At 47.1% G+C, this 12,510-nt stretch overlaps 1 protein-coding gene across 2 annotated transcripts in view; it reads left to right on the plus strand.

Moving 5' to 3' along the window:
• The window catches only part of OPHN1 (oligophrenin 1), a 210,483-nt gene that overhangs the window by 120,551 nt on the left and 77,422 nt on the right, over window positions 1–12,510 (plus strand). For both annotated transcript variants that reach the window (XM_061598304.1, XM_061598305.1), the window contains exons 8-12: window positions 3,699–3,828; window positions 6,068–6,168; window positions 7,263–7,354; window positions 8,458–8,536; window positions 11,045–11,078. In XM_061598304.1, coding sequence (XP_061454288.1) covers window positions 3,699–3,828; window positions 6,068–6,168; window positions 7,263–7,354; window positions 8,458–8,536; window positions 11,045–11,078 — 436 coding nt within the window. The remainder of the gene's footprint in view (window positions 1–3,698; window positions 3,829–6,067; window positions 6,169–7,262; window positions 7,355–8,457; window positions 8,537–11,044; window positions 11,079–12,510) is intronic.

A 12,510-nucleotide genomic window follows, 5' to 3' on the forward strand; every position in this document is an offset into this window, starting at 1 on the left:
CCTAGCTTCCATCAGGGAAGCCCTGCAGGAAGGCGATTACCTGGCGTTCATAGACTTGAAGGAGGCATATGTCCACATACCAATCCTTCCTGGGCGCAGGAGGTTTCTGAGGTTCTTGCTTGGGCACCGTCACTTTCAGTACAGAGCCCTGCCTTTCGGCCTCTCGTCAGCCCTGAGGGTGTTCACAAAGATCATGGCAGCTGCAGTGGCCCATCTTCGGCTCCAGGGAGTACACACCTATCTGTACCTCGATGACCTGCTCTTGAGGGCGAGCACTTTACAGCGCTCCTGGGACCATGTCCACCGTACTTTAACTCTCCTCAACAGACTGGGCTTCCTAGTCAACCATGAGAAGAGCCACCTAGCCCCCTCGAAACAGCTGCAGCATCTGGGGGCCCTGATAGACACAGATCGCAGCCTCATTTGTCTCTCCCCTCAAAGGGTACAAGCAATCACGGAGACAGCTTCTTCCCTCCGACAAAGCAGATCGGCGGACATCATGAGCCTGGCCAGGGCCTTGGGGCTCTTTGTTTCAACCATTCAGATAGTTCCGTGGGCGCACCACCATACACGTTGCCTGCAGTGTGCCCTGCTCCCCCATCAGGCAAGCATTGCAAAATGCCGGCACAAACGGATTCCTCTGTTCAGGGAGCTCCGAAGGTCCTTCCAATGGTGGACGAGGCAGGACAACCTGCTATGGGGTACCCCCTTGAGGGAGCCCCCCAGGACCATAATTCCAATGGAAGCCAGCCTGCTGGGTTGGGGAGCGCACTGCAACACAGCATACACACAAGGCACCTGGTCAGAGGAAGAGACGAATCACAGCATCAACTGGCTAGAACTCTGAGCAGCCCGTCTCGCCCTCCTTCACTTCACCCAGCTGTTCGTCTCGACAATGTCATGGTTTACACCGACAATTCAACGATGAAGGCTCACATCATCAGACAAGGGGGAACCTGATCAAGGAGCCTACAGGTGGAGTTCTCCCTTCTCATGCAGTGTGCAGAGCAAAACCTCACCTCCCTGTCAGCAGAGCACCTCAGCGGGGAACAAAACACCACGGCAGACTGGCTCAGCCACCAGAGGGTTCTGCCATGGGAGTGGTCTTTACACCCGCAGGTGTTTGCCAGAATTCAGCTGAAGTATGGCCGGCTAGAGATAGACCTCTTCGCAACAAATCTCAGCCACCAGCTGCCTCGCTTCTTCGTGTGGCACCGGTCCCTGAGAGTGGAGGGCCCACCTAGTGCTGATTGCTCCTTGGTGGCAACGGAGACCATGGTTCTCGGAGCTCCTCAACCTCTCAGTCGCAGATCCATGGAGGCTACCATGGAGGTAGGATCTGCTGTGCCAGGGGCCGCTTCATCACCTGGACCCGGATTGGCTGAGCCTGATGGCGTGGCTCTTGAGCAGAGAATCTTGAGATGCTCTGGCCTTAAGTCAGGAGTCATCGACGTCATTTTGTGGGCACGGCGACCATCCATGACTAGAATCTACCAGGCTACATGGAGGGCTTTTGCGGAAATTCTCCCATCAAAGGCCAGCGCCCCGCAGATACTGGAATTCTTGCACAGGGGGCTCTGTCTTGGCCTGAAGGCCACCTCGTTAAGGAGGCAGGCATCAGCCATATCTGCCTTCCTTTCGCCCACTTTCGGTCAGCCAGTTGGCAGCAATCCGCTGCTCCAGCGTTTTCCTCAAGGGAGCGGCGGCTTTACAGCCTCCGACCAGCCACTGCTTCCCCTCTTGGGATTTGCAGAAGGTTCTATTTGCACTGCAGAGATCACCCTTCGAGCTGCTAGAGACCATTCCTCTTCAGCTCTTGACCTATACGGTCCTATTCCTTATCGCCATCATGTCAGCCAGGCGCGTCTCGGAGCTGGGCGCCCTGTCGGTTGCACACCAGCTCTGCACCTTTCATGAGGAGTCCGTGGTCCTTAGAACGGACCCATGCTTCATCCCTAAGCTCAATTCCATCTTCCACAGGGAACAGGAACTGATCCTACTGTCCTTTTGTCCCAGACCAGTACACCCAGGGGAAAAGGAGCTGCATTGCCTAGATGTCACTAGGGCGCTTAGGGTGTACATAGACAGAACAAGAAAGCTGAGGTCCACGCAGGCAATGTTCATATCGCTCCACCCCAGATCTCTGGGCAAAGAGGCCTCCACTCCAACCTTACCGAGATGGCTAAGATCTTGCATCAGGCTGGCCTACGAGTCCAGCAACTTGGCACCACCACAGGGCATTACAGCCCACTCAACAAGGGCAGCCACCACCTTGGTAGCCTTCTCCACTGACGCCTCTCTGAGAGAAAACTGCAGAGCGGCAAATTGGTCTTCTCCTTCCACCTTCATTAGATACTATAAGATAGAGCGTTACCCCTCAGCCGAGGCCTCCTTCGGGACACGGTTCCTGCAGCAAGCAATCTCTACAGATTAGTGGACTCGCCCGACCAACCCAGATGAGACGGCTTTGGTATGTCCCACATGATGGACTGGCATCCAGGGAAAATGAACCATTGGTTCTCACCTGAAAGGTGATTTTACTGGATGCCAGTCCATCACGGCCCGCCTGGTTCGGTACATCGGGGCTTGACCACTATTTCTAGCCTAGAGTCAAGCTGCTGCCGGTGCAGGTGAAGGCTGTCATAGAAGGAGAGAGAGAGAGAAAATCAACCTTCTGGGCCAATCATTTTTCCTTGTAAATATATGGAACTCTTTTGCCTACGTTATCACCGTAGCCCTTTTTCTCCATTAGCTATGCTAGGCCATCGCTGGGCGCAGTATTTTTAACCTCTCTGGATTCGTGCCAGGACTGCACATAAGCTATTCCAGTATTACGCCTTGGGGGACGGCATCCGAAAATGAACTGGGGTCTGCAGGCCAGCGACACCCCCTCAGACTGCAAACGTCAGCAAATTTCCTGTCCTTGGACTAGACGACAGACTACTATCCACGTGATGGACTGGCGTCCAGTAAAATCACCTTTCAGGTGAGAACCAACGGTTCATTTTGTTCTGATCTTGCAAGGTGGTCTTTAAGGTTGAGGCGCATAGAACAGTCTTTGGTAACTTGGTGCCCTCCAGATGTTTTAGACTAACTCCCACCAGCCCCAGCCAACATAGTTGTGGGGCTGACTAGAATATTAGTCTGAAACATCTGGAGGGCACCAGGTTGGCAAAGCCCTGCATATGGAGAACAAGTCTTATGAGGAAAGGTTGAAGGAACTTGGCATGTTCAGTCTGGTGAAGAGAAGGCTGAGGGGTGACATGATTGCACTCTTTAAGTACCTGAAGGGCTGTCACATAGAGGAGGGTACAGATTTGTTCTCTGCTGCCCCAGAGGGTAGGACTAGGTCTAATGGTTTTAAGTTGCAGGAGCGTAGATTCAGATTGGACATTAGAAGGAACTTCTTGACAGTAAGGGCGGTTCGGCAATGGAACCGACTGCCTAGGGAGGTGGTGGGATCCCCTTCGCTGGATGTCTTCAAGCAGAGGCTGGACAGCTATCTGCGGGAGATGCTCTGGCTGTGGATTTCCTGCTGTGAGCAGGGAGTTGGACTCGATGGCCTACAAGGCCCCTTCCAGCTCTATGATTCTATGATTCTATAGACGCTTCCTCTGAATGTTTGATCATAAAGCTTTTGCTTTCATGCTTTGTCCAAATGCAGATTCAGCCATCTTATTATGTTCATTGCTCTGCAGACAAGGAACCACTTCACTAGTACACGTGAGGAGTTGGAAGACCTCAAGAAAAGGATGAAAGAAGCTCCGCTCGCATGCAAGCTGCCTGGGAAGCCGACCATAGAGGGTTATCTATATTCACAAGAGAAATGTAAGTGGCTGGCGTGGGAACCCTGTGAGGGAGGTGTCCAGAATCGACTTCGGATGGACTTTGAGGTCCTGCTGTACCCAAATGTTTTCCAGGCCATTTCTCCTCTGTTCCAGCCTGCAACATTTTGGACAGAGTCTCAGAGCTCCTTTTCCTCTCTTCGTGCTGCTGCTAGGCTTGTAGCACTGCAGAGGCTGAAAGAGAGCGGCGAGTCAGGTGGACGCCTGTTTCATCAGCCCTGCAAGCTCACCGGGGCCTCTAAAGTGGAAGTCAGCCAGTTTTTACAGGGAGAAAAATACTTTATTTTTATAAAAATGAGCAGCTGCATGGTTGTTAACTTTTAATAAGAAGCTTTTTAAAAAGGTTTCAGCATATAATTCTGTTATTTCACCAACATTTGGAATTCCAGATCTTTAATCGGAGATCTGCCAGAATTGAGTCAAAGTCCTCTCGCACTCATGGAACAATTATGGAATGAAGTGGACAGGATCCGCTCGTTGTTTCTATAGTTTGGGGGAGGGATGCAGCTGCCTTAACAGCTCAGAAGAGCAGAATTCCCCTCCTCCCCCCTCCTGGTCTTCATAGGACTATGTATCAAAGGGCAATGGAGGAGAATACCAGGGATGGGGGGGTGCGCAAGAGCTTTCGGGGGGGGGTTACTTTCAGTAAGGCCAGCACATGGGGCTGATGTGACCTGGAGCCCAGCAACCTGGGTCACCAATGTTCTGATTTAGATTAAAAGAGCTATGGGAAAAGGATGGGTCTTATGATATCCCACAAAGTGACAGGTATGTTGATGGGCACTGAACAAGAAGTAAGAAGAGGAATTAATATAGATGATTATTATTACATATTTTATCTCAGGAGTTTAGGATGCTGATTTAGATAGATTATGCTTTGATCCTTTAACAGAGAGCTCCTATCCTACAGGGCTGTTATGCAGGTAATTATGTCACAGCCAAGACATAAACCTTCTCGAAATTTTGAAGCCATGGGAAAAAAACCTGAGTTTTTTTTCGGTGGTGGTGGGGTTTGGAAAAAACCAGACATTTGGGGGGAAATGAAAAAAAATGCAATACTTTTGATCTCTAAAGGGTGCAAAAGATCACTTTACAAGCATAAAATGTATTATGTATAACTTGGTTTGCCAGTAGAATTATCACAGATGGTGTTTTAAAAGTTCAGTTTATTCAGACAGTAATTACAAATAGAATCTAGTTTTTTTTTTAAATTGTTACCAGTTGAGCTACAAGCCGCTGAAGTGTAAGGTACCTCACAGTATCTAGTGGGTTTTGCCAGTTTGAGAAGACAAAAATAAACAAATAAAAGCAGAAGAAACCATCAACATTATATTCTTTTCTTTACTTATTTCTTAAATGTGTCTCCCGCCCTTCCTCCCAGAGGAGCCCAAGGTGGCAAACATGCATGCGGTAAACCATCTAAAAGCGTCTTTAAAAGAGCAAAACGAAGCAAATTATTCTGCAATCTGAAAGGCATTATGCTGCACGGTATCAAGCAGGTATAAAACCCTAATTCTGCAGGGAGAGCTGAGAGGAGGAGGCGGGCGGGGGAACGAAGGTCCGGCAGACGCAGCGTGGGACAGGATCTGCCTCGTCCCCTTCCCTCTCTGCTTCTCGGTGTCCCCGTGCACTTTCTCCCACTCCTGGGCCCTTTGAGGCCTAGTCAGGAGGACAGAAACATTCCCTAGCTATGCCAGCAAGAGGAAGCCCTCTTGCGCCCCCTTGTTGCAGCTTTTGCACTTACTTTGACAGAAACCCTGTTATAAGAAGGGCCATAAGGATCATTGCGCCCTTTGGTAGCCACCTGTTAGTCCCAGATTGTCTGGTAAGGCACAATTACCATTCCTGGTCTCATAATTATCAGAGGGTTCATACAGCGTCCCTCTGAGGTCCCTTGCAATCCTGTAGCTTGCTTTAACCACACTGACATGTTGTGCCTGCCTGGTCACTAATTATGGTTTAACTCCATCCAGAGTTGCTTTTGTAACCAGAACGTGAAGCTAAGGAACAGAACCCTAACCCTTCATGCAGCTTATATCTGGTAGACTTAGAGCGGTTCTGTATGTGAACAAGTGCAGGATCTCCAGTACTTGCTTTCTTCTGTCCCCAGACAGAATGACCATTTCATGGTCCTGTTGGAACAAGCCCTGTTAAAGGCTCTTCACCCCTGATGTGTCTCAGATAGCTTGTATTAAATCTGTCCCACTATTGGCTTGTCATAGGGGCACTGGGCATCTCGTGGGTCAAATACTACTGCCAGTACGAGAAGGAGACAAAGATGTTAAGGATGACCCCCATGGAGCAGAAGCCCGGCTCAAAGCAAGTAAGTGGCTTTGGCAGGGATTCCTCCAAGTCTGGAGCCATTTCCTTGTGGTGGGGCATGCAAAACACAGTAATATTTTACGTTACTCTCTGCTGGGAAATGTAGTTCATGGCTTCTGGATGTTGCTGCAAATTTCCCCACTCCTAGTCCAGGAGCAGTAAAGCTTTGGGTGAGCCCCCTGACATCCATGCCCTTGGAAGAGCAGCCTCTCTGTTGGCCTGTAGGCAACCAGTCACTCACCTGGGGCATGCCATCGATGTGCAGGTCTGCACTGTCGCTCACATGTCTTCTGCTCTGGTTCTGTTCTGTCCTTTGGCAAGTAGAGCTCAGACCCCTTGTGGGCCTTATCAGTTTTATTTATTTTTTGCAATATATAGCAGCCCATAGAAGAGTTTTCTGGCTGGCTCACAAAGCTAAGGGTGAAGGGAAGGGTCTTAATCTCAAGCTGAAAAGACTGTAAAGATGGTGCCGTGACTGCAGCCTCATCACTGGGAGCATAGGTTTGCATTCAACTAACTCCTATTCAGAGTAGGCGCATTGAAATGAATGCACCTAACTTAGTCTCGTCTACTAACTTCAGTGGGTCTGCTCAGAGTAAGACTAATGTAGAATGGAACCCGCAGGGAGCTGACTTGTACAGAGTCAGATGGCTGGTCCATTCACTTTTGTATTGTTCACGCCTGGGGTAGCCACTGCGATGCCATACAGATGTTGTTGGACTAAGCCACCCCTTTTCTGTGTTTATGCTTTTTGGGGTGGGGTGGGAGGAAGCGTAGTTGCTTGCCTGCAATTACAGATTTTTATGGCAGTTCCAACTTGGCTCTTTCTTTCAAAGAAGGGAGATGGTGAATGGGGGGTTCTGTTGTTTGCTACTTCCATATAAACAGGTACGAAAGACCACCACTTTTCTTTGTCATCTGACTTAGCAAGGCTGGCATTAAGACTAAAATACCACTCTTGAGACTTTTCCTCGCTTGCATTGGTTGGTCTGATTTTCCTCTGAGTTCAGGAGGTTAAAAATCCTACACCAACTGTTCTTTTTTTGTTGTTGTTTCCTATGTTTAAATTCTCTACTCTGTGAATTCTCTACTCAGGGTACCTTACACTTGATGTTGAAGTCGTGTGTGAGGAGGAAGACAGACTCCATAGACAAAAGGTTTTGTTTTGATGTTGAGACGGTGGAAAGGTGAGCTAAACACTTGCCAGTTTTACTAGGAACAGCACTGAAAATAACTTGGTACCTTTTCAGCTCTTAAGTTTTACATTTCTTTTAGAAACTGCACAAGCGGGATTTTTATTTATTTATTTAAAATATTTTATCACTGCCTTTAAAAAAACTAATAAAATGAATTCACACAACATATAAATGCAATTTTAAAACTAACAAGTAAGCACAGTAAAGTACAAGAAAAAATAAAAAGCCCCAAAGCTAGAAAACAAAATAAATCATAATCCCAAAAGTCGTCTACAATTGCTGAAGCATGAATGGGGGCCCCTGATTCCTCATGTGATCCTGATGATTGGAAGTTAGAGTTTCCACCAATGTTCAGCCCAGCTGAACTTTCCAGGCAAATTAAGAGATCTGTGGTTGGGCAAAACATCCAAGGAAAGGGAAGCCAGTTGTGTTTCAATAAGAAGAGCAACATTTCCGGGGGATGTTCCCATACAGCTCTGTCCATAGCAAGCATGGAATGTGGGCTGCTAACCAGGTTTTGCTGTGGAGGACACCTGCCTCTTCACAGAATTATGCGCCCTCTTGGGTGTCAAGAACGGCTTGAACAAATTTGACTTGAGATGCAAGTTGCCACTGAATAATTTTTGCCTAAATAGAAATGGGAGGTTCCTGCTCAAGAGAAATTATGTTTGATTGATTGATAAAACTTCTCTTGAGACATGGGACACATTCTGCATGCATTGCTAACTTGCCTTCAGTATGGTTGGCCTCGCTTTTTTGAGGGTGTGTGTGTGACTATCTTTTAGAGATAAACTTTTGCCACTTTACTTAATTCTCTCAGTCAAGATTTGGACCGCATGGCACCATTCAAGCTACTTCCCCTAGTAGAACCAGAAGTCACTTTGCAGTTTGTGCATCCTGTGCAATCAGTGTGTGCATTTATTTTCTGTTTCTAAAATTGTTCAGTGTTTAAGTACAGATGAACTAATCTTACAAAAAAGCATACATAAAATCCTCAGTGTGGGTTGTTCTGAGAAAGATTAAAAGCTATAATCTTCGATTCTTCAGGGGAAAGAAGGTCTCTCTTGTTTTTACTCTTATTGAATCTCATGCAGACCTGGGCCCATCACCTTGCAGGCTCCTTCAGAGGCAAATCGACGGCTCTGGATGGAGGCCATGGATGGGAAGGAGCCAGTAAGTATTAAAAGCACAGCCCTCGAGTGTGTGGCCATCACAGGAGCTCATGGAGAAGAGATGGGGAACTACTGGCCACATCTGGAGGGGACCAGGTTCCCCTTCCCTGTTGCAAGCTGCTTCATGATGTTTGCAATTAATAAAGCCTCTGTGAGAAGCATTTTAACTGTTTTTGAAAAGGAAAGTGTGCTCAAAAAGGTAAATGTGTTTGACTGTTCCAAGTGGCATTCTTTGTACAACTGCTGCCTTGTTTTGTACAGTTATTACGAATAATCTCTTTAGGCATTTGCTTCTCTGTGCGATTAACGTCTCGTGAAGGAGGATGGAGGGCCGAGCGTGGCCGCTCTCTCTGTCACCCTCCACCTCCTTCTCTACTTGAGGAGGGCCCTACGAGTTCTGGAAACCCCCCACAGGGAGCCTGCTTGAGCAGAGCAGCCCCCTGCTGCAGACAGCCCCCTGCTGCAGACAGCCCCCTCCGGCTCATGGGGGCCACACAGGGTGCAGACCACCTCATCCCCACTTCTGCCTCCACACAACGTTAATCGTGGGAAGACAACCTCAGAAGAGGAAGGCCTAATCTTACTCAGATTGGTGCAACTTGTCTCCAAGCAAGCAGGACCAGTTCAAGTACTAAACCTGTACAAAACCTGCGAAGAACCCTGCTGGGTCTGGAGGGTCCATCTCATCACTTCTGTTATGCTTCCGATAGCCAACCAGGTGCCTCTGCTGTTGCTTTCAGCAACTGGCGTTCAGCAGCCTCTGACCTTGGAAGCAGCGTACAGCCAGTGACACCTTCAGAAACTGCATCATAGCAGCCGGCTCCCCCCCCCTCTGTGTCCTCTCCCTGACCCTCTTGATGTATCTGCTCTTTGTGCAGCCTGTCTGTTCTTTGACTGCATACTTTCCATGGTTCTCTCTATTTAATTGATTTCCTTCCTTAAGATCTGATCCTGGCACTTATCACAGCCTCCTTCACATAATTCCCTGTGTGTAGATTGCATTCAAGTTTGGGAAAAGGTTTATTAAGGGCCTCTGCATAGAGTTCAGACATCTATGAAATACGACGTTTGGTCTTCTGCCCAGAGCTTCAGATTCTATAACAACGTTGGACAGGAAGGGTGTAGCATCTTGGGCAGGAGGCCAGGTTAAGACTTCATAGAAAAATAATAAACATGTTGAGCGTTGAATGATTAAGAACAGGAAAGGAAGAGAGAACTGCTGCCTGGCCCTTAAGTCTTTGAAGACAGTTGCTTTGCTCTACACAGGATTTGTCTCACATTTTAATTCTGTGAGGGTGAGGAAGACTGGCAAGGTAAAACACAGCTGGCAATTTTCGACATTTTGCTCATTGACAATTTTACATTTGTTCACTTGCAAAATGGTGAATGTGTACTTTCATAAGCTTGTCATTTGTTAAGTTCTTAGTCTGAATTATTTGCAGCATGTTTTTAAATAGATTTATTGCATTTTAAAGGATTTTTAAAATAAAATGTTGTGATTTTTGATTGACCACCTCTGTGCAATATGAGCTCCTACGTCAGGGAGGGCTAACATTTGGCCTCCCATCAGTCCCATTGATAGCCAGTAGCATGGCTGACAGCAAGGGATGATGGGAGTTGCAGTCCACCAACATCTGGATGGCCACATGTTAGCTACCCCTCCCCTAATTCCTAAATGCAGAATATAAAATTGTGTTAGCATTTTGTTTCCTTGCAATCTGGAAAAGTAACTTCCTTATATGCTTCCTCCTGAGAGGATCATTCCTGGATTTGTTTGGTGTCCCTAGAATAGTCTGCATGTGATCTGATACCAAACCCTGAACCCAAGGAAATGAAATCAGCTGGGAGGCAGAGGTGTATCTGTGTGGCTTTTATGGAGTGTCCATGTCAGCAGCTAATGTGAGAACCTTGGAAACATGGTGTGCACATTATTTTACATCCTGCTTTTCAGCCCGATTGATTCTTAGAGGACCAAAGTACGCATTAGGGTAAACACATTTTTTAAAAAGAATGCTTTAAACTAGCCATGTTCCTTTTGATAATAATCAAAAGAGGAAGGGTGGATTATAATTTAATAAATAATAATAAATTAATAATAATAATAATGCCAATTGGAATGTGTGGTCAGTTCGATGAGGGCTTCCCCCCCCCCCACCAGTGCCAGTGTCCGGCTTCAAAGTGTCCGCTTCTGCTCTCTGTCCCCAAAGGTGATGATTGCAGCAGCTAGGGAAGGTGGATTTTTTGCTTTTGAGGGCATCCAACTCACACACCCTTGTTTTTCAAAGTCAAGTGGTCACCTTAAGCCCCTTTTTTAAAAAGGATGCTTATTTATAGTTTGGCCCTAAAGCACAGTTTACAGAAATTGACACAGGCATAACAGTTTAAAGTGCGCATTTTGTTATCACTCACTTTCTAGTTTTTCCTGGTTCTTTCTTTCTGTTGTCTTTTTTATTTACCACTTGGTGTTGCTTTGTCACCCACCCCACACACCTTCTCTCTCTCTCTCTAGATCTACCGCAGTCCTATCACAAAGCAGGAAGAAAGTGAGTAACTCTTATTTCTGTTATGACTCAGGTGGACCAAAAGTGCCCCCCATCTCAAACACACACTCCTGTGGCCCATTTGTGCTCCACCAAAATGTGTGCATGTAGCTTTTGTGCTGCTTTGTGGGAGCAGGAGGACTTTGCTACAATTTCCAGGGGTGTGGGTGGGGGAACATTGGTGCTTTGCTTCCTTTACTTTTCACTGAAGAATCTTCCTGGAGACTCTTTTCCCGGCCACGTTTCCCAGAGGGCCCTTGAATGACACCATGTGTCATTTAAACTGCAGCCAGGCTGGGAGACTGTGAAAAGTATTTATTTATTGTGCTGTTGCAAGTGGCCAGAGGGCTTTTAAACGAGATATTTAAACTGCAAGAAATCCCTTTGGACACCTTGTGAAGGTTTAGTAAGATTAAAGTCACCCCCCCTCCCAAAAAATCCTGCAAAGTTATTTGCCCCACCCCTTCATCAGGGACACCTTTGTCTCTCCTCTCCCCCAATAGCCAAAAAGTTTGATCCTGCTGAACTGATGCCATATTTTACCTATTGAACCAGTGTTGTAACTTGTTTCAAATAGATGCCCACTGCTGCCCTCTGCTGGATATGGCATATTCCAACATCTCATGCCCTTCGTAGAATCAGAGCAGTAGGGAGCCTGACAAAGGCAATGTAGAGGTAGAGTGTCCCGATGGATGGCTATCCACTATCAGGTATATGAAGAAGGCCCTTAGACCAGATCTTGTGTGTTCTTCTTTCACCTCCTGGTAGGTGATAGCTTGTCTGAGAAATGACCTTCAAGCTTTAAGGCTTCAGATTCTTACTTGGCAGCTGTGCAGCCCAACAGTGGCTCAGCTGGCCCTGTGGTACTCTTTTTTGCACATGTACGGTTGAGTCTGTTTTCTGTGACCCACAGAGTTTCTCTTTATGCCTTGGCAACCTTGAAAATGGGGCGGGGGGGGAAACTAATTCAGACCTGCTGGTAGTTGTAATGATTTTATTGAGTTCTTTCATTGCCCTTCATCCAGCCCTTACTCACATTAAGAAACTAGTGAAAATAGTACTTCCAACAATTAGTACGCTGTACATTTAGTGCAGTAAACAGATGACTTTACTTTCAGCTGGTCCCATTCAAACATTTTCCGTTTTTCCCAAAGGGTTTGGGTGAATAGATGTGTTTTCAAACAGCAGCAAAACTCTGGTAGTGAAGGCACTGTATCTTCATGCAACACAGGGAATTCCATAACTGGGGTGCTGCGACAGAGAAGACCCCTTGTGCATCTCCACCATTGTTGGGAGGGTGAGAAGGGCCCCCTCTGGGGTTCTCAGGACCTGCATAGGCTGAAATCGGAAGAAGTGCTCTGTCTAGAATTTTGGTCTCAAGTCATTTAGGCCTTTGTAACACCTTGAATTGAGCCTAGTATCATACAGGCAATCA

The sequence above is a fragment of the Rhineura floridana genome, chromosome 16 (genome assembly GCF_030035675.1).
Source record: "Rhineura floridana isolate rRhiFlo1 chromosome 16, rRhiFlo1.hap2, whole genome shotgun sequence".
In the NCBI taxonomy this organism is placed as follows: Eukaryota; Metazoa; Chordata; class Lepidosauria; order Squamata; family Rhineuridae; genus Rhineura; species Rhineura floridana.